The sequence below is a fragment of the Cheilinus undulatus genome, linkage group 16 (genome assembly GCF_018320785.1).
Source record: "Cheilinus undulatus linkage group 16, ASM1832078v1, whole genome shotgun sequence".
NCBI lineage: Eukaryota > Metazoa > Chordata > Actinopteri > Labriformes > Labridae > Cheilinus > Cheilinus undulatus.
The window spans coordinates 47426996-47449516 of record NC_054880.1 but is presented as its reverse complement, the minus strand read 5'-3'; the positions used below and the strand labels follow the sequence as shown (position 1 = coordinate 47449516).

General features: G+C 41.5%; 1 protein-coding gene across 2 annotated transcripts; it reads right to left on the bottom strand.

The window, feature by feature from the left end:
- Positions 1 to 5346: 5346 nt before the first annotated feature.
- Positions 5347 to 21773, bottom strand: LOC121523318 (relaxin-3 receptor 1-like). Of its 2 annotated transcripts, none has more exons than XM_041808147.1 (2): positions 21635 to 21773; positions 5347 to 7707 (listed from the first exon to the last, which is right to left on the bottom strand). In XM_041808147.1, exon 2 carries the CDS (start codon positions 7510 to 7512, stop codon positions 6280 to 6282), a length of 1233 nt encoding a protein of 410 aa, XP_041664081.1. In that variant the 5' UTR covers positions 7513 to 7707; positions 21635 to 21773; the 3' UTR covers positions 5347 to 6279. The 2 variants fall into 2 exon arrangements, with proteins under 2 accessions (XP_041664081.1, XP_041664082.1); XM_041808148.1 differs by lacking the exon at positions 21635 to 21773 and adding an exon at positions 9772 to 10280.
- Between the last annotated feature and the right edge of the window lie 748 nt (positions 21774 to 22521).

The following is a 22521-nucleotide window of genomic DNA, read 5'->3' as shown; positions in this document are numbered from 1 at the left end:
TCAGCTAGGTTTGCCTAAGGGTTACCATCAGCTAGGTCTACCTAATGGTTAACTTCAGCTAGGTCTACCTAAGGGTTAACATCAGCAAGGTCTACCTAAGAGTGAACGTCAGCTAGGTCTACCTAAGGGTTAACGTCAGCTAGGTCTACCTAAGAGTGAACGTCAGCTAGGTCTAGCTAAGGGTTAACATCAGCAAGGTCTACCTAAGAGTGAACGTCAGCTAGGTCTACCTAAGGGTTAACGTCAGCTAGGTCTACCTAAGGGTGAACGTCAGCTAGGTCTACCTAAGGGTTAACATCAGCAAGGTCTACCTAAGAGTGAACGTCAGCTAGGTCTACCTAAGGGTTAACGTCAGCTAGGTCTGCTTAAGGGTTAACGTCAGCAAGGTCTACCTAATGGTTAATGTCAGCTAGGTTTGCCTAAGGGTTAACGTCAGCTAGGTCTGCCTAAGGGTTAATGTCAGCAAGGTCTACCTAAGGGTTAATGTCAGCTAGGTCTGCTTAAGGGTTAACGTCAGCAAGGTCTACCTAATGGTTAATGTCAGCTAGGTTTGCCTAAGGGTTAACGTCAGCTAGGTCTGCCTAAGGGTTAATGTCAGCTAGGTCTACCTAAGGGTTAACGTCAGCTAGGTCTACCTAAGAGTGAACGTCAGCTAGGTCTAGCTAAGGGTTAACGTCAGCTAGGTCTAGCTAAGGGTTAACGTCAGCTAGGTCTGCTTAAGGGTTAACGTCAGCAAGGTCTACCTAATGGTTAATGTCAGCTAGGTTTGCCTAAGGGTTAACGTCAGCTAGGTCTGCCTAAGGGTTAATGTCAGCTAGGTCTACCTAAGGGTTAACGTCAGCTAGGTCTACCTAAGAGTGAACGTCAGCTAGGTCTACCTAAGGGTTAACGTCAGCTAGGTCTGCTTAAGGGTTAACGTCAGCAAGGTCTACCTAATGGTTAATGTCAGCTAGGTTTGCCTAAGGGTTAACGTCAGCTAGGTCTGCCTAAGGGTTAATGTCAGCTAGGTCTACCTAAGGGTTAACGTCAGCTAGGTCTACCTAAGAGTGAACGTCAGCTAGGTCTAGCTAAGGGTTAACGTCAGCTAGGTCTAGCTAAGGGTTAACATCAGCAAGGTCTACCTAAGAGTGAACATCAGCTAGGTCTACCTAAGGGTTAACGTCAGCTAGGTCTACCTAAGAGTGAACGTCAGCTAGGTCTACCTAAGGGTTAACGTCAGCTAGGTCTACCTAAGGGTTAACATCAGCAAGGTCTACCTAAGAGTGAACATCAGCTAGGTCTACCTAAGGGTTAACGTCAGCTAGGTCTACCTAAGGGTTAACATCAGCAAGGTCTACCTAAGAGTGAACATCAGCTAGGTCTACCTAAGGGTTAACGTCAGCTAGGTCTAGCTAAGGGTTAACGTCAGCTAGGTCTAGCTAAGGGTTAACGTCAGCTAGGTCTAGCTAAGGGTTAACATCAGCAAGGTCTACCTAAGAGTGAACATCAGCTAGGTCTACCTAAGGGTTAACGTCAGCTAGGTCTAGCTAAGGGTTGACATCAGCTAGGTCTACCTAAGGGTTAACATCAGCAAGGTCTACCTAAGAGTGAACATCAGCTAGGTCTACCTAAGGGTTAACGTCAGCTAGGTCTAGCTAAGGGTTAACGTCAGCTAGGTCTGCCTAAGGGTTAACGTCAGCTAGGTCTAGCTAAGGGTTAACGTCAGCTAGGTCTGCCTAAGGGTTAACGTCAGCTAGGTCCACCTAAGGGTTAACATCAGCTAGGTCTACCTAAGGGTTGACATCAGCTAGGTCTGCCTAATGGTTAACTTCAGCTAGGTCTGCCTAAGGGTTAATGTCAGCAAGGTCTACCTAACGGTTAATGTCAGCTAGGTTTGCCTAAGGGTTACCATCAGCTAGGTCTACCTAATGGTTAACTTCAGCTAGGTCTACCTAAGGGTTAACATCAGCAAGGTCTACCTAAGAGTGAACGTCAGCTAGGTCTACCTAAGGGTTAACGTCAGCTAGGTCTACCTAAGAGTGAACGTCAGCTAGGTCTAGCTAAGGGTTAACATCAGCAAGGTCTACCTAAGAGTGAACGTCAGCTAGGTCTACCTAAGGGTTAACGTCAGCTAGGTCTACCTAAGGGTGAACGTCAGCTAGGTCTACCTAAGGGTTAACATCAGCAAGGTCTACCTAAGAGTGAACGTCAGCTAGGTCTACCTAAGGGTTAACGTCAGCTAGGTCTGCTTAAGGGTTAACGTCAGCAAGGTCTACCTAATGGTTAATGTCAGCTAGGTTTGCCTAAGGGTTAACGTCAGCTAGGTCTGCCTAAGGGTTAATGTCAGCAAGGTCTACCTAAGGGTTAATGTCAGCTAGGTCTGCCTAAGGGTTAACATCAGCTAGGTCTACCTAAGGGTTAACATCAGCTAGGTCTACCTAAGGGTTAACATCAGCTAGGTCTACCTAAGGGTTAACGTCAGCTAGGTCTACCTAAGAGTTAACGTCAGCTAGGTCTGCCTAAGGGTTAACGTCAGCTAGGTCCACCTAAGGGTTAACGTCAGCTAGGTCTACCTAAGGGTTAACGTCAGCTAGGTCTACCTAAGGGTTAACGTCAGCTAGGTCTACCTAAGGGTTAACATCAGCTAGGTCTACCTAATGGTTAACTTCCGCTAGGTCTGCCTAAGGGTTACCGTCAGCTAGGTGTGCCTAAGGGTTAACATCAGCTAGGTCTACCTAAGGGTTAACATCAGCTAGGTCTACCTAAGGGTTAACGTCAGCTAGGTCTACCTAAGGGTTAATGTCAGCTAGGTCTACCTAAGGGTTAATGTCAGCTAGGTCTACCTAAGGGTTAACGTCAGCTAGGTCTGCTTAAGGGTTAACGTCAGCAAGGTCTACCTAACGGTTAATGTCAGCTAGGTTTGCCTAAGGGTTAACTTCAGCTAGGTCTGCCTAAGGGTTAATGTCAGCAAGGTCTACCTAACGGTTAATGTCAGCTAGGTTTGCCTAAGGGTTAACGTCAGCTAGGTCTGCCTAAGGGTTAATGTCAGCAAGGTCTACCTAAGGGTTAATGTCAGCTAGGTCTGCCTAAGGGTTAACATCAGCTAGGTCTACCTAAGGGTTAACATCAGCTAGGTCTACCTAAGGGTTAACATCAGCTAGGTCTACCTAAGGGTTAACGTCAGCTAGGTCTACCTAAGGGTTAACGTCAGCTAGGTCTGCCTAAGGGTTAACGTCAGCTAGGTCCACCTAAGGGTTAACGTCAGCTAGGTCTACCTAAGGGTTAATGTCAGCGAGATCTACCTAAGGGTTAACATCAGCTAGGTCTACCTAAGGGTTACTGTCGGCTAGGTCTGCCTAAGGGTTACCATCAGCTAGGTGTGCCTAAGGGTTAATGTCAGCAAGGTCTACCTAAGGGTTAATGTCAGCTAGGTCTGCCTAAGGGTTAATGTCAGCAAGGTCTACCTAAGGGTTAATGTCAGCTAGGTCTGCCTAAGGGTTACCATCAGCTAGGTCTACCTAATGGTTAACTTCCGCTAGGTCTGCCTAAGGGTTACCGTCAGCTAGGTGTGCCTAAGGGTTAATGTCAGCAAGGTCTACCTAAGGGTTAATGTCAGCTAGGTCTGCCTAAGGGTTAATGTCAGCAAGGTCTACCTAAGGGTTAATGTCAGCTAGGTCTGCCTAAGGGTTAACATCAGCTAGGTCTGCGTAAGGGTTAACATCAGCTAGGTCTGCGTAAGGGTTAATGTCAGCGAGATCTTCCTAAGGGTTAACGTCAGCTAGGTCTGCTTAAGGGTTACCGTCAGCTAGGTCTGCCTAAGGGTTAACATCAGCTAGGTCTGCCTAAGGGCTACCATCAGCTAGGTCTGCCTAAGGATTAACGTCAGCTAGGTCTACCTCAAGGTTACCATCGGCTAGGTCTACCTAAGGGTTAACGTCAGCTAGGTCTGCCTAAGGGTTAACGTCAGCTAGGTCTGCCTAAGGGTTACCGTCAGCTAGGTCTGCCTAAGGGTTAACGTCAGCTAGGTCTGCCTAAGGGTTAACGTCAGCTAGGTCTGCCTAAGGGTTAACGTCAGCAAGGTCTACCTAAGAGTGAACGTCAGCTAGGTCTACCTAAGGGTTAACGTCAGCTAGGTCTGCCTAAGGGATAACGTCAGCAAGGTCTACCTAAGAGTGAACGTCAGCTAGGTCTGCCTAAGGGTTACCGTCAGCTAGGTCTGCCTAAGGGTTAACGTCAGCTAGGTCTGCCTAAGGGTTAACGTCAGCTAGGTCTGCCTAAGGGTTAACGTCAGCTAGGTCTACCTCAAGGTTACCATCGGCTAGGTCTACCTAAGGGTTAACATCAGCTAGGTCTGCCTAAGGTTTAACGTCAGCTAGGTCTGCCTAAGGGTTAACGTCAGCTGGGTCTGCCTAAGGGTTAACGTAAGCTAGGTCTACCAAAGGGTTAACGTCAGCTAGGTCTACCTAAGGGTTACCATCAGCTAGGTCTACCAAAGGGTTAACGTCAGCTAGGTCTAGATAAGGGTTAATATAAAGAATTGTTTCAGTTAATTTTAGATAAATGTGGGCTCAAAAATGGTGTTTTCATTGGTTTTCAATGGCACTGTTCTTGTTCTCAGGAAGACACGTGTTCTTTTTTTTTCTTTCTTTTGTAGCTTAGCTATTTTAGCTTTTGTTTGTTTGTTTGTTTTGTTTTTGGTGTGATATTCAAGTTTTTACTTGAAATTCATTTGCCAAGAAAATAAATTCTGTTTTCCCTTTTGTCATGAACATGTAGATAAATGAGGATACAGATTTTTTTCATACACTAGCATCAGAACAACAGTGAACGTAAGAGCGATTCTCTGGCACTCAGTTTACGTGAATTCCTTTATTTAATGTTTCTCACATAAATAATCCAAAAATAAATGATAATATTTTTAAATCCTGGAATCAGTCAGTGCAACAATTTCAGGTGAATTTAAGGAACTGAGAAAACAAATCTAAAAACTTTTTAAATGAAAATCCTCTGGATAATTTCAGATAAATTTACTCAACACTGCCTAAATGGCCTAAGCATGAAAAAAGTGTATGGCACACTCCCCTAGGATCTCTAAAGCAGGGGTTCTCAACCTTTTCAGCCCAGGACCCCAAAATAAAGGTGCCAGAGACCAGGGACCCCCACTGGACCTGAAGGTGGTTGAACACAGCCATGAATTTTCTAGAATAGTCATGTGGAGACAAGGCCGTCCATGAGGGGGGAAAAGGAGAGAGCTTTAACCTGAAAAATAACCACTCTGACCACAGAAGCAAGTGCATTTTCTTTCATTTGTGTGGTAGACAGCCTTCTTAACACAGAAATAAAATAGGTTTAAAAAATGGCTAGAATAGGTCAATAATGGCAAAAAAAATGGTGGAAAAGGTGGTGAAATGGGATTTTTAAAGTAGTGGACATTAGAAGTGGCAAAAATTGGTTAAAGTGGCAAAACCGACCATAGATAGTGGCAGGGGAATTAAAAATGGCTGAAATGACTTTAAATTGGCAAAAATGGGTGGAAATTTGGTGAAATGGGATGAAAAATTTATATAAACTTACAAAAACGGTTAACTAAGACAGAGACATGGGCAGAAATGTGTTAAACTGGCAAAAATGAGCATATCAGTGAAATGTGGTTAAAACAAGAGGTGTAAAGTGCCAGAGACAGGCAGAAAGAAGTGTTGGAAAGGGTTTGAAATGGGGAAAAAAAGTTTTTAAGTAGAAAAAATGTGGTAAAATAGGTGTAAAGTGGCAACAGTTTAATTTAAAATATTCTTAGTTTGTTTAGGGCATCTTGTGACCCCCGTGGGGGTCCCGACCCCAATGTTGAGAACCCCTGCTGTTAAGGTTTATGCTTGTAAAAAAATCAAAAATAATAAAGTGACTCAAAAAAGATTCCTTTAGCAGTTATCACAGAAGAGCAGAGCTAATGTAGTCTCTTTATTACTTTATGTTCAAACAGACGGCACAAGGTGTTCAGGCTACAGTAGCACGCATTCCTTTAAACTACAGTGCTACAGTCTACATGGGTCTTCTATTAGCAACAACAGTTAGCATATGGGGAAAGCAATGTTAGATTTGCTGATTTGATCATCCTAATCTGAACTTTTCATGTCATGTTTACAATGACGGAGCTCTGAAAACTCGAAGCACGAGACACAGGAAAGCATGTGTGTGAAAACAGAGGAGCTTTTTTACAGCAGGCCGTCTAAAGCCCTGAACTCAGACCCTGCAGGGTCATTCCTTCTTTAAACTAGAACTTTCCCATGGCCTTCTTTTGTGGCTTTACAGTGTTGACACCACAGTGGGCAGTGCAGACAGAGCTGTGTATCTCCTCATGTCGGTGTGGGTCATCTGGCTGTAAACGTTCTCCAGAGGAATGGCCAGCTGTCCTGCTGGGCCTGACCCCTCCTCAGAGTTTAGACCGTAGGGCATCTTGGACATGATAGCCATGCTCAGCTTGAAGAGCACAGTGCGGAGAGCCACGCGGTACTCTTTTCTCACCAAGCAGTAGATAACAGGGTTAAAACAGCTGCTGGTGAAGGCCAGGCAGTTTGCCAGAGGGAAGAAGTAGGTTTGAGCTGAGTAGAAGGAGGGGCTGATATCAACGATGTCCAGCTGAATGAGGACGCTCCAGAATGTCAGGATGTTGTAGGGGAACCAGCAGGCACAGAACGACAGCACCACCACTGCTACAGACTTTGAAATGTCAGCCTTTCTCCTAGAGTTGCTGCCTTTCAGCTTGTGCCTGCAGAGAAAGCGCAGAAGAAGAAGATAGGAGAGGATGATGGTGGCGTAGGGCAGCAGAAATCCCAGCACTACTCTCAGGAGCTGGTTTATCCCCAGCCAGGCCGTGCCATCTGGGAAGCGGAGCAGGCATGCTGTGTCGTTTCCACTTCCTACATTTTTCAGGTCTGCAAACACGGCTCTGGGCATCGCTGCTATGAGAGCGCCAGCCCAGATTAAAGCTGTAGCCACTGGGGAGGTGCAGTATCTGCTGCACAGGGAGGCCCGGGGTTTTAGAGCCGTGGCCACGGAGCAGTAGCGAGTCACACTCATAGCTGTTAGGAAGAAGCAGCTTGCAAAGACATTCAACCCAGTGAGCAGGGACACAGCTTTACATGTGGCTAAGCTAAACGGCCAGCTGTAGTCTAAGGCGATGTCCACAGCCCAAAATGGCAGAGCGAGAGAGAACAGCAGGTGAGCTAATGCCAGGTTAAACACAAAGAAGTTGATGGTTCCTGTGGTGATGGTGTGAGTGGAATACATCAGGAACATCACCAACAGGTTTCCCAACACTCCTGCTGTGGCAACCACAAAGTAAACCACAGAGATGAGGATTCTCAACCAGGGGGATCCATCATCAAGGATCTCCAGGCCCTTCTCAAGGCTGCTGTTGTGGAAAATCAGGTGGGAGTGGTTACAGGATGAGGCTGCACTGCAGCTGCTCAGGATGCTTCTGAGGAGCTCCAGTCTCTTACTGTCCCAGTCTGACATGTTCTGACCCGGTCCAAACATTCGAGCCAAGAGGCCTGTGATACTGCTCTGTCTGCTCCTTCAGCTCCGTCTTCTCTGTCTTCTCCGTCTGCTTCTTCGTCTGCTCTATCTGCACCGTCTACGCCGTCTTTTTCTTCTTCTTCTGCTCCCTGAGACCACAGTGAGCTAAAAATGTGTCTTCTGGTTGTTTTCCTCCTAACTGACTGTCATCTGTCTCTGCAAACAAAGAGGAAATGATGATTATATAATAGGCACTGCACTTCATGAGTAAATAAGTTCATTAGTCTGGGCAGATAAACAGATTATACCAAGTGTTACCCACAGAGGTAGATCAGCTAATCACATCTCAACTTCTGAGGGAGGAAACAGAAACTAAAAGATAAAGGGATTCAACATCTGTCAACTTTAGGAGGGGAGAAATGTAAAAGTCACAGTTTAACCAAGTTTTTACATTTCAGATGTCTCTTAATGTTGATGAGAACCCAATATCTAGTTATTAACCCTCTATACAGAAACACTTCTGCAGTTCAGCTCAGTCTGACGGGTCAGGAAGAGTCCTAGATGGAGTCCAGGAGAAAAGAAAAGACCTGAAGCACAGATGGACCAGTGGTTAGGTTGTTCCCCATGTGGGCTCAGGTCTGGCTCTCATCCCTGTCCAGAGGATAGTATACAGCCAGGAGATTATCATTGACTTTGTCTGGTGTCAGAACTGCTGTACCAGTTTATTTGTGATCTTTTGTGAATTTGATGAAGAGTTTTCATGTATTTTCATGGACATTTGGGAGATATGTTTATATATTTCTGAGAGTTTCATTGGAAGTTTACTTTGAATTTGAAAGAATTCAGTGAGCATTTCATTGTCATTCTGCAGCATGTGAGAAGAAAATATGGTACTTGCACCCTGGTTAAGAAACAGGATAGAAAAAAAAGAAAAAATAACATACGGTAAATGGACTTCAGAGAATTAACTGTACAGACCCTATATATGAAAATACTCCACAAATCCAAGTAACACTGTCACTGGAAAATGTTGGAATGTTTATGCTTCTGATAAAGTTTCACTGAAGCATGGGCACTATTTAAAGAAATGATGGGTTATATTCACTGGATACTTCAAAGATATTTTCAAGAATTTTCCCAGAAGTTGTTGCTAATTCCTTTGCAATGTACGGGAATTTCTATGGATTTTGGAAAGGAAAATGTCCAAGAAATTCCTGCTCAATGACAAGGCTGGTGTTTGATTGAACAGGTTCTATTAATCCCAAAGAAGTGTGAGAAACTAGAAACGCACTCCAGACAAAAGTTCAGGAGGTTTAAGTGTGTTAAGGACTGAAGTTTTAGATTGGAGCTAAATCAGTGTTGGGAAGTTTTAGTGGTCCTAGAAAGTTTCCAGGTTTCAGATTGGGCTGTGGTTTACTGAAGTTTGGAAAGGTCTGCCCTAATCTCACAGATGATGCTGCTTTGAGGGATGTAGACGGCTCTCAGACGTCCCTCCATTAATGATGTTAACAGGATCCTGTTTGTGCATGTTCACAGGATCCTGTTTGTGCATGTTCACAGGATCCTGTTTGTGCATGTTCACAGGATCCTGTTTGTGCATGTTCATAGGATCCTGTTTGTACAAGTTCACAGGATCATGGTTGTGCATGTTTTTAAGATCATGTTTGTGCATGAACATATGATCCTGTATGTGCATGTTCACAGGATCCTGTTTGTGCATCATCACAGGATCCTGTTTGTGCATGTTATTAGGATCCTGTTTACACATATTTTTAGGTTCATGTTTGTGCATGTCTTTAGGATCATGTTTGTGCATGTTCGTGCTCAGAGTTCCGGTTCCGGTGGTCACTCAGGTGCGGACACTCACGACAGAGTAAACACTCATTTTTAATCGCTTTCTGTGGGATAATCTGATGCTTTTACTGTGCCTTTTTTATGAGTTAATATCCCATGGTTTACCTCTACCATATCTTGTCCTGAACGCTTGCCGCACCAGACTATGGACTTACAAGTTTGTAAACCAGCCCCGACTCCCGGCTGCCACTAGCCTACAGGGGTCTGTTTTTAGCCCCGGCGGCTAGGCTAGTTAGCAGCTTTCAACTATAATTCTACTCCGGAACTTGATTCTGTGCACAGAAACTTTGGACACATCCGACAGCCTCGTTCTTTATTTCCATCCAGTCGTGGATTTCCACTAAAGGGACTGGTTGGATATATACACTCGCTGAAGGTGTTGTCGGGCTGTGACTTGAACTATGGGTGTGTGTAAAGATTGCCTACCTGCATATTCAGAGATCACCGAAGACATCTGCCGCCTTCGTCAGGAATTGAGAATGAAAGACGACCAATTCCTCCGTCTCACCACGATCGCTACTGCCCAGGCTAAACACATCTCGCTCTCCAGGCTGTCCTCCATAGCACCACCAGACTGCGACACCACGCTACCCTGGAACGGGTCTATCGGCTCCATCTAACGACCCGTGTGCGGCAAGGGAAGACATCTGGCTGAGCCTCGGTGCAAAGCCCGAATCCCAGACCTGCTCAACACCTGAGCCATGGTCGCTGGTAAAAGGAGGTAAGCTGCGGAGCAAACGCACACCTCCCTGCCCGGCACTGGAGCCTCTACACCTGGAGAACAGGTTTCAAGCCCTGGAGCCCAAGATAAACATCCAAGATGAGCAGGAGTTTCCACCGCTGGGTCAGCGTATCCAGTTCCCGGCACCAGCCTGCCCTCCGCAGCTCGCGCACGGCCAGGCTGCCAACCGCTCTAGGAGACGATCCGGCGCCGACATCTCCGCTGTGGCTAACCCCCGTACGCGGCCCGAGCCTCACTGTGGACCATCTCTTCCTGCTTCTACAAACCGGAAAACATCCCAGCGGGCAGCTTTGGTGGACAACAATTCCTGCCCTTCATCTGTACTTGTTGTTGGATCCTCCATGGTCAGGCACGTGCGCATCAGCAGGTGCACCACATCGTGCTATCCAGGTGCTCTCGTCAGTGACATAAACAACTCCGCCCACCGGCTGCTACGTCATCACCCATCTCTCTCCACTGTTGTAATTCACGCTGGCACCAACGACCTCAGGCTGCAACAGTCTGAGAAACTCAAGGAGGATTTCCTCACCCTCATCAACAACATTAAGCAAACAAATAAAAAATGCATCATCTCAGGTCCACTACCCTCCCCCCGCTTTGGAGATGTCAAGTTCAGCCGTTTAAGGCAGCTGCACATCTGGCTTAAGGGCTACTGCAGCTCTAAGAACATCCCCTATGTGGACAAGTTCATGACCTTCTATAACAGACCAGACCTCTTCAAACATGATGGTCTTCACCCAAACCTCTCAGGATCTCGCCTTCTATCCATGAACATTGAGCTGACGCTGCACTCCTGTAAATCTCTCAATGTATGAAGGTATGGCAGCCAACACACACCTCATCCTCTGTTTAATGTCACTCCTCCTGTTTATAACATTCCAGTCATAATCACTAATAGCCTTTATAAACACCATAAGTCTAATTACTGTACAGGTTATAATTCAGAAAATCTAATCACTATAAAACCCATTCCTCAAGCAAGCTCTACTTCCACAACTATACACAACTCAGGACCACCACCCTTTAATCAGTCTGCTTTTAAATCTAGGAAGGGACTCGGTCTGATGCACTTAAATATCAGAAGTTTGCGCAGTGAGCTTAAATTAGACCAGTTAAAAATTCTCCTTTCACAGACAGATCCTGACATCCTGGTTTTAACTGAGACCTGGCTTAAGCAGAGTATACCCGACTCTGAGTTCAATCTACAAAATTATAACCTGTACAGAATAGACAGAGTTGGAAGAGGAGGTGGTGTGGCTGTGTATGTGAAGTCATGCCTGTCTGTTACTCCTTTAAAAGCTGTTTCTGTACCCAATTCCTTTGAATTTATTGCTCTGAAAATTATCATTTCAAACAATAGCCCAGTCAATGTTGTTGGTGTCTACAGACCACCCTCAGCCACTTCTCTGTCAGTCTCTGATATAGCTGAATTACTTTCAGAGCTCAACAAGTCTGAGTTAATAGTTTTAGGTGATTTTAACCTCAACTGGTTATCAAATGACTCAGATCACCTGAAAGAAAAATGTGATGATCTACAGCTGATACAGATTGTCAATGAACCAACCAGACCTAATTTAAAGGACTCCTCCAGGTCAACGCTAATTGATTTAATTTTGTGTAACAGACCTGACAACATTTCTGCCTCTGGCGTTTTTGGTCTTGGGTTAAGTGATCATTGTCCTATAGTCTGTGTTAGGGGTGCTAAAATCAACAAGTCAAGCACAAAGATTGTTTTTAAAAGAAATTTTAAAAATTTCAATGAGCAGGCTTTTCTACAAGACATTATAGACAGCAACATAAATCAGACAACAGAAATACTGAATATGGAAGAGGCTTTTAAGTATTTCTAAACACCTTGCTTACTATCATTGATGAACATGCTCCTTTTAAAAAGTTCAGGATCAAAGATAGACGTAGCCCATGGTTCACCACAGACCTATCCTTAATGTTTAAGGAAAGGGATAAAGCCTGGGCTTTGGCAAAGCGAACAGGGGGTACAGAGCACTGGCTTACTTTTAAACAGTTGAGAAACAAATGCACTTCTTCACTGAGGAAAGCCAAAGCTAATTATTATATAGATATTGTTTCTAATGCTTATAATGACCCATCAAAGTTCTGGAAAGCTGTTAATGTAATTAAAAACAACCCAATGTCAACTGTTCCTTCAAGTATTATATATAATCACTGTATCATAGACAAACCAGAACAGATCTGCCAAGTTTTTAACACACACTTTGCTGCTGCTGGAAACCAGTTTGACACCATTTACTCCAGCTCTGCTTTAAACAGTCAGCCACTGTCTCAGGCTCCCTCCACAAACCCTACCTCTCTATTTAGCTTGCAGCCCTTTACTTCCTCTGCTGTCAGAGACGCACTTCAACATATAGACGGCAGGAAAACAACTGGCCAAGATAAAATTGATCCTTTTTTCATAAAACTCTGTGCACCAATTATTGCAGAGCAAGTTGCACATTTGTTTAATCTGTCTATTTCCACTGGGGTTTTCCCCAAGGTCTGGAAGACTGCACATGTTCTCCCATTACACAAGGGTGGGGATAAAACTGACCTCAATAACTATCGGCCCATCTCCAAACTGTCCTGCCTAGCAAAAATCTTAGAATCATTAGTCAACAAGCAAATCAAATCCTTCCTTTCCAGTAATCATGTATTAAATCCACACCAATCAGGTTTTAGAACAAATCACAGTACCATCACTGCAGTCACTTCTGTCACAAATGATATAATTTCTCAGTTAGACCAGAGGAAATACTGTGCTGCTTTATTTGTAGACTTAACTGAAGCTTTTGATACTGTTGACCATTCCTTGCTCCTTGAAAGGTTAAGAGAAATTGGTTTTGACTCTCTAGCCTGTAAATGGTTCCAGGACTACCTTTCACAGAGAGATCAATGTGTTGTTGTTGATAATTGTCGCTCTGTGTACTTGCCTCTTTCAAAAGGTGTACCGCAAGGTTCAATACTGGGTCCTTTATTATTTACAATATATATCAACAATATCACATCCTCTATAATAGATTGTAACACCCACCTTTACGCTGATGATACAATTTTATATTGTTTTGCCAATACTGCACATTCAGCCATTCAAACCCTCCAGCAAAACTTCAATCAATTACAACACGCTCTGTTTCATTTAAGACTGGTTCTCAATCCTAGTAAGACCAAATTCATGCTTTTCTCCAAAGCCACAGACATCAACGACAATAATGTTCACATTACCACTTTAACAGGACACAGCATTGAAAGAGTATCTGAGTATAAATATCTTGGTATTTGGTTAGATCAAAAACTCACCTTCAAATTTCATATGGACTCCCTGGCCAGCAAGTTAAGACAAAAAATTGGATTTTTTTACAGGAATAAAACTAACTTCCCATTGTTAAGTAGGAAACGTCTCATTGAAGCTGTCTTTTTATCTGTTTTAGATTATGGGGATGTTGTTTATAGGAACGCCTCTGCCTCTACTCTTAAACCCCTGGACTCCATTTATCACTCAGCCCTCAGATTCATCTCTGGTCAAGGCTACTCCACTCATCATTGCACTCTATATGAAAAGGTGGGCTGGGCACCCCTGTCTGTAAGACGTGACAGGCATTGGTACTTATTCATTTACAAAGCCCTACTTGGTAATATGCCATCATATATCACATCTCTGTTAATTCAGTCTCACAATCAGTACTCAACCAGATCCAGTAACTTCCTGATGCTTGATGTTCCTCGAGCAAACACTGTATTTGGAAGAACCGCTTTCAGCTTCTCTGCTGCGTTCACTTGGAATGCTTTACAACAAACATTTAAACTGCAAGCGCTTGTCCCTATTGGTCAGTTTAAAACTATGATTGTGAACTACTCTGCTTTTGAATGTAACTGTTTTTAATTGTTTTGTTGATATTCTTTGTATCACTTTTTGATGCATTTTATTGGTTGTACTCTCGACATCATTGAAAATGAGGGAACACCCTCAATGATTTCTTCGAGATTAAATAAAGGTTGAATGAATGAATGTTCACATGATCATTTTTGGACATGCTTTTAGGATCATGTTTGTGCATGTTCACAGGATCATGTTTGTGCATGTTCAAGGATCATTTTTGTGCATGCTTTTAGAATCATGTTTGTGCATGTTCACATAATCATGTTTGTGCATGCTTTTAGGATCATGTTTGTGCATGTTCACATGATCCTGTTTGTACATGTTTTTAGGATCATGTTTGTGCATGTTCAAAGGATCCTGTTTGTGCATGCTTTAAGGATCATGTTTGTGCATGTTAACAGGATCATGTCGGTGCATGTTCACAGGATCCTGTTTGCACATGTTTTTAGGTTCATGGTTGTGAATGTTTTCAGGATCATGTTTGTGCATGTTCACAGGATCCTGTTTGTGCATGATTATATGATCCAGTTTGTGCATGTTTTTCAGATCCTATCTGTGCATGTTCACAAGATCCTGTTTTTACATGATCACAGGATCCTGTTTGTGCATTTTCATAGGATCTTGTTTGTGCATGCTTTTCGGATCCTGTTTGTGCATTTTCATAAGATCCTGTTTGTACATGATCATATGATACTGTTTGTGCATGTTTTTAAGATCATGTTTGTGCATGTTCACAGGATCCTGTTTTTACATGATTATAGGATCCTGTCTGTGCACTTTTTATGGGATCCTGTTTTTACTTGATTATAGAATCCTGTTTGTGCATGTTCGTAGGATCTTGTTATCACATGATCATAGATGCTGTTTGTGCATGTTTGTAGGATCTTGTTTTCCCATGATCTCAGGATTCTTCTTGTGCATGTCATTAAGATCCCGTTTGTGCAGGTTTTTAGGATCATGTATGTCAAGTTCTTAGGATCCTGTTTACACATGTTTTTAGGTTAATGTTTGGGCATGTTTTCAGGATCCTGTTTATGCAGGTTTTTGAGATCCTGTATGTGTGTGTTTTTAGGATCATGTTTGTGCAAGTTCACAGGATCTTGATTGTGCATGTTTTTAAAATCATGTTGATGCATGATCATATGATCCTGTTTGTGCATGTTCACAGGATCCTGTTTGTGCATGTTTTTAGGATAATTTTTGTGTTTGTTCACAGGATCATGTTTGTGCATGTTTTAAGGATCATGTTTGTGTAGGTTCACAGGATCCTGTTTGTGCATGTTCAAGTTTCCAGTCTCTGCATGTTCATAGAATCCTGTTTGTGCATGTTCACAGGATCCTGTTTGTGCATGTTCACAGTATCCTGTTTGTGCATGTTTTAGGAACATGTTTGTGCATGTTCACAGGATCCTGTTTGTGCATGATCATATGATCCTGTTTGTGCGTATTTTTCGGATCCTGTCTGTGCATGTTCACAGGATCCTGTTTTTACATGATCATAGGATCCTGTCTGTGCATGTTCATAGGATTCTGTTTTTACATTATTATAGGATTCTGCTTGTGCACGTCTTTAGGGGCCTGTTTGTGCATGTTTTTAGGATCCTGTTTGTTCAGGTTCACAGATCCTGTTTGTGCATGTTTTTATTATCCTGTTTCCTCATGATTTTAGGATCCCGTTTGTGCATGTTCACAGGATCTTGTTTGTTCATGTTCAATGGATCCTGTTTGTGCATGATTTTAGGATCCCGTTTGTGCATGTTCACAGGCTCCTGTTTGTGCATGTTTAAAGATTCCTGTTTGTCCATGTTATCAGGATCCTGTTTGTGAATTTTTTTTACAGGATCCTGTTTCTGCATGGTCACAGAATCCTGTTTCTCCATGTTTTTAGATCCTGTTTGTGAATTTTTTTTACAGGATCCTGTTTGTGCATGCTTTTAGGAACATGTTTGTGCATGTTCACAGGATCCTGTTTGTTCATGTTCACAGGATCCTGTTTGTGCATGTTTTAAGGATAATTTTTGTGTTTGTTCACAGGATCATGTTTGTACATGTTTTAAGGATCATGTTTGTGTAGGTTCACAGGATCCTGTTTATGCATGTTAAAGTTTCCAGTCTCTGCATGTTCATAGAATCCTGTTTGTGCATGTTTTCAGTATCCTGTTTGTGCATGTTTTTAGGAACATGTTTGTGCATGTTCACAGGATCCTGTTTGTGCATGATCATATGATCCTGTTTGTGCGTATTTTTCGGATCCTGTCTGTGCATGTTCACAGGATCCTGTTTTTACATGATCATAGGATCCTGTCTGTGCATGTTCATATGATCCTGTTTTTACATTATTATAGGATTCTGCCTGTGCATGTCTTTAGGGTCCTGTTTGTGCATGTTTTTCGGATCCTGTTTGTGCAGGTTCACAGATCCTGTTTGTGCATGTTTTTATTATCCTGTTTCCTCATGATTTTAGGATCCTGTTTGTGCATGTTCACAGGATCCTGTTTGTTCATGTTCAATGGATCCTGTTTGTGCATGCTTTTAGGATCCTTTTTTGCATGTTCACAGGCTCCTGTTTGTCCATGTTATCAGTATCCTGTTTGTGAATTTTTTTTACAGGATCATGTTTGAGCATGTTCACAGAATCCTGTTTCTCAATGTTTTTTGGATCCTATTTGTGAATTTTTTTTACAGGATCCTGTTTGTGCATGCTTTTAGGATTCTGTTTGTTCATGTTTAAAGAATCCTGTTTGTGCATGTTTTGAGGTTCCTGTTTGTCCATGCTTTTTGGATCCTGTTTGTCCATTTTTTTAAGGATCCTGTTTGTGCATTTTCGCAGGATCCTGTTTGTGCATGCTTTTAGGATCCTGTTTGCGCATGTTCATAGGATCCTGTTTGTGCATGTTCACAGGATCTTGTTAGTGCATGATCATAGGATCCTGTTTGTGCATGTTCATAGGATCCTGTTTTTACATGTTCACAGGATCCTGCTTGTGCATGTCTTTAGGGTCCTGTTTGTGCAGGTTCACAGATCCTTTTTGTGCATGTTTTTAGTATCCTGTTTCCTCATGATTTTAGGATCCTGTTTGTGCATGTTCACAGGATCCTGTTTGTTCATGTTCAGTGGATCCTGTTTGTGCATGTTTAAAGATTCCTGTTTTTCCATGTCATCAGGATCCTGTTTGTGAATTTTTTTTTACAGGATCCTGTTTGTGCATGTTCACAGAATCCTGTTTCTCCATGTTTTTAGGTTCCTGTTTGTCCATGCTTTTTGGATCCTGTTTGTCCATTTTTTTAAGGATCCTGTTTGTGCATTTTCACAGGATCCTGTTTGTGCATGTTCACAGGATCTTGTTTCTTCATGTTTTTAGGATGCTGTTTTTGAATTTTTTTTTACAGGATCCTGTTTGTGCATGCTTTTAGGATTCTGTTTGTGCATGTTCATATGATCCTGTTTTTCTATGTTTTTAGGTTCCTGTTTGTCCATGCTTTTTGGATCCTGTTTGTCCATTTTTTTAAGGATCCTGTTTGTGCATGTTCACAGGATCCTGTTTTTACATGATTATAGGTTCCTGTTTGTGCATGTTCATAGGATCCTGTTTGTGCATGTTCACAGGATCTTGTTAGTGCATGTTTTAAGGATAATGTTTGTGTTTTTTTCACTGGATCCTGTTAGTGCATGTTCACAGAATCCTGTTTCTTCATGTTTTTAGGATGCTGTTTTTGATTTTTTTTTTACAGGATCCTGTTTGTGCATGCTTTTAGGATTCTGTTTGTGCATGTTCATATGATCCTGTTTTTCTCTGTTTTTAGGTTCCTGTTTGTCCATGCTTTTTGGATCCTGTTTGTCCATTTTTTTAAGGATCCTGTTTGTGCATGTTCACAGGATCCTGTTTTTACATGATTATAGGTTCCTGTTTGTGCATGTTCATAGGATCCTGTTTGTGCATGTTCACAGGATCTTGTTAGTGCATGTTTTAAGGATAATGTTTGTGTTTTTTTTCACAGGATCCTGTTAGTGCATGTTTTAAGGATCGTGTTTGTGCATGTTCACAGGATCCTGTTTGTGCATGATCATATGATCCTATTCGTGCATGTTTTTCAGATCCTGTGTGTGCATGTTCACAAGATCCTGTTTTTACATGATCATAGGTTCCGTTTTCTGCATTTTCACAGGATCCTGTTTGTGCATGCTTTCAGGATCATGTTTGTGCATGTTCACAGGATCCTGTTTGTGCATGGTTTAGGGATCATGTTGTTGTTTTTTCACCGGATCCTTTTTGTGCATTTTTTGAGGATAATGTTTTTGTTTTTTTTCACAGGTTCTTGTTTGTGCATGTTTTAAGGATCATGTTTGTGTATGTTCACAGGATCCTGTTTGTGTATGTTCACAGGATCCATTTTGTGCATGTTCACAGGATCCTGTTTGTGCATGATCATATGAACCCTTTTGTGCATGTTTTTCAGATCCTGTCTGTACGTGTTCACATGATCCTGTTTCTCCATGTTTTTAGGATCCTGTTTGTGCATGTTCACAGGATCGTGTGTGTGCATGATCATATGATCCTGTTAGTGCATGCTTTTCGGATCCTGTTTGTGCATGTTCACAGGATCCTGTTTTTACATGATTATAGGTTCCTGTCTGTGCATGTTCATAGGATCCTGTTTTTACATGATGATCCGATCCTGTATGTGCATGTTCGTAGGATCTTGTTTTCACATGATAATAGATGCTGTTTGTGCATGTTTGTAGGATCTTGTTTTCACATGATCATAGGATTCTGCTTGTGCATGTCTTTAGGATCCAGTTGGTGCATGTTTTTAGGATCCTGTTTATCAAGTTCTTTGGATCCTGTTTACACATGTTTTTAGGTTCATGTTTGTGCATGTTTTTAGGATCCCGTTTGTGCATTTTCACAGAATCCCATTTTTTTTGCTTTTAGGATCCTGTTTGTGCATGTTCACAGGATCCTGGTTGTGCATGCTTTTATGATCCTGTTTGTGTATGTTTTTAAGATCCCGTATGTGCGTGCTTTTAGGATCATGTTTGTGCATGTTCACATGATCCTGTTTGTGCATGTTTTAAGGATCATGTTTGTGCAAGTTCACAGGATCTTGATTGTGCATGTTTTAAGGATCATGTTTGTGTATATTCACACGTTTATGTTTGTGTAGGTTCACAGAATCCTTTTTGTGCATGTTAAAGTATCCTGTTTGTGCATGTTCATAGGATCCTGTCTGTGCATGTTCACAGGATCCTGTTTTTACATGATCATAGGATCCTGTTTGTGCATTGTCATAGGATCCTGTTTGTGCATGATCATATGATCCTGTTTGTGCATGTTTTTAGGATCCTGTTTGTGCATGTTTTCGAAATCCTTTTTTTTTGAAAGTCTTTAGTGTCCTGTTTTCTCATGTTTTTAGGATCCTGTTTATGCATGTTCAATGGATCCTGTTTGTGCATGCTTTTAGGATCCTGTTTATGCATGTTTAAAGAATCCTGTTTGTGCATGTTTTTAGGATCCCGTTTGTGCATTTTCACAGAATCCCATTTTTTTTGCTTTTAGGATCCTGTTTGTGCATGTTCACAGGATCCTGGTTGTGCATGCTTTTATGATCCTGTTTGTGCAGAATCCTGTTTGTACAGGTTCACAGGTTCCTGTTTGTGCATGTTTTTAGGATCCTGTTTATACATGTTCAACGGATCCTGTTTGTGCATGTTCAGTGGATCCTGTTTGTGCATGTTTAAAGATTCCTGTTTCTCCATGTTTTTAGGATCCTGTTTGTGATTTTTTTTTACAGGATCCTGTTTGTGAATTATCCTTACAGGATCCTGTCTGTGCATGTTTAAAAATTCCTGTTGCTCCATGTTTCTAGGATCCTGTTTGTGAATTTTTTTTACAGGATCCTGTTTGTGAATTATCTTTACAGGATCCTGTTTGTGCATGTTTAAAGAATCCTGTTTTTCCATGTTTTTAGGATCCTGTTTATGCATGTTGAAAGGATCCTGTTTGTGCATGTTCACAGGATCCTGTTTGAGCATGCTTTTAGGATCCTGTATGTGCATGTTTAAAGATTCCTGTTTCTCCATGTTGTTGGCATCCTGTTTGTGAATTATTTTTACAGGATCCTGTTTGTGCATGTTTAAAGAATCCTGTTTCTCCACGTTTTTAGGATCTTGTTTGTGAATTTTTTTTTACAGGATCCTGTTTGTGAATTATCTTTACAGGATCCTGTCTGTGCAAGTTTAAAGATTCCTGTTTCTCCATGTTTTTAGGATCCTGTTTGTGAATTTTTTTTACAGGATCGTGTTTGTGCATGTTTTTAGGATCCTGTTTGTACAGGTTCTGTTTGTGCATTTTCACAGGATCCTGGTTGTTAATGCTCTTAGGGTCCTCTTTTTTTTGCATGTTTTTCGGATTATGCTTGTTCATTTTTTTCGGATCCTGTTTGTTCACGTTTTTAGGATCTTGTTTTTGCATATTTGGCAACCTTTGTGTGTGTTCAACAACAGAGAGTTAGGATTTAATTTCCCTTTGTTGGGTTTCTTCAGATACAATGCTGGTTTCATTTTTTTCTGCCCAAGGAAAATCTGAGCTCAGTCCCAGATCATGTTAACCATTATTCTGCATATGCATCTAAAACAGTGTCTTTATCCTGGGTTACATGGGTATCTTTAGTTTCTGTATAGTTGCAGTTATGTCTTATTCTACATATCCTCAGGCACACCTAGACCTGCTATAAGACAAACCAGTGTGCATCAGTGCACCATTTATGAACCACTGGTATAAAGTAGATCTTCTTCTTCTAAATATTTCAGGTATTTCCTAATTTCTATCAGAGCATTTCAGACCATATTTAGTAAAACAGTTGATCTTTGTTTGCCTTAAAATAGTTGGAACCTCTTTATATTAAGGAGATTAATTATAAGATGCTGACATGTTTTCATTCACTCCCCTCTGACAAAACGGAAAGTTTGGCAAGAAATATCAAGACCAGCACAAGGAAAGATAAGAAGGAGTTTATGTTCTTCTAAAACCACTTGACAAATGAAAGTGAGGGAATGAGAGCAAAGACAACTACATATAGGAAATTTCACCACGATATGTGTGTGCAGAATCTACACATCCTTAACATGTCTGTAACGTCCGCAATGTGTCTGTCTGCAGAAGGGCTGCAGACTAGTCTAAGCTGTAGGGCACTGTTCAGCCTCAAATACAATCACCAATGAGTGATGAATGATTCTATTTGTTCATGTCACATATGCGTGCAAAAAGAGTCCTCATTGTAAACTCTGATTGTTGGCCTGATCTGAAGATCCAAGCTCAAGATTTGAGATATTTCTAATGAAAATGTGCAAAATGCTGCCTTTCAGTCATCTAGCTATAAATTGGATGAATTACTGTGTATTTACACATGACAAGTCCAGACAACATCCACCTCTCAAGTCTTTAAATCTCACCTTAAAGCTGCTGAGTCTGTTTGTAGTATTGTGTACCAGACTGCAGTAATGCTTAAAAGATGTCAATCTTTCACAGCATTCCTGCTGTGTGATATAAAATACTACAACATAAACACATTTTAAAGCCTGATCTAACAGTTGTTAACAGTTCTACCTTCAATTATGTCTACAGTTAACACATTATTACACTAAAGAGTCTCACCTGTTTCCCATAGAGGAGCCAAATCTGCAGCTTTCAGTGATTTTTCCAGAAGCAGTGCATCACATCATGGAGTTATCTTAAAGACAGAAAACAACAGGCTGGATGTCACCCACCCCCAGATCCATGCTCCACCCATCACAGTTTCACTCTGCATACTGAGGATGGAAATCCCCAGTGAAGACCCCTGCTGAGATTTAGGGAGGAAAAGTGATGGGAACCTGGCCATCACCCAGACAGCAAGTGTTTGAATTTTATTCAAATGTGATTAAGACTCAGATTCTTTCCATGACCCCCACAGATGGCTCCACATTCCTCTAATGTTATTTTTAGGCTCTTCTCTGCCTGAATAATTGACCTTTGTCCTTTTGGGTTCATTACATGTTTGTACTAAAAATTCACACACTTTTATTCAAGCTTGAACGTGAGCAGATTAGATGTTATACTAAAATGGATCAGATTGTTAATTTTGTTTACTTACTCTACTTTTCTTTTTCCTAAATTTTTTTCATTTATTCATTCATCTTTTTTTTCCTAATGTATTTATTTGTTCATTTATTTAGTAATGTACACATATATTCATTTACCTTTTTCACTTTCATGTTTATTTTTCATTTCATTTTAATTTTTATATATTTCTTGTTGTTATTTTTTTTTTTCAAATTTGTTTATATTTATTTGTCTGTTTATTCTGTATTTTTAGATCCATTTCTTTTCATTTACTTATTTCTGACTTAATTTTTTTATATATATTTTGTTAGTTGTCTTGTTATTTCTTTACCCATCTATTTGAACACATACACACACACTCACACCCCCACACACACACACATACATACATATATATATATACAGTGCTTAAAAAATATATTAGACCACCCCTGAAAGTA

Excerpts from the sequence above, each read along its gene's own strand:
- LOC121523318 (XM_041808147.1), bottom strand. The coding sequence starts at position 7,512 with ATGTTTGGACCGGGTCAGAACATGTCAGACTGGGACAGTAAGAGACTG.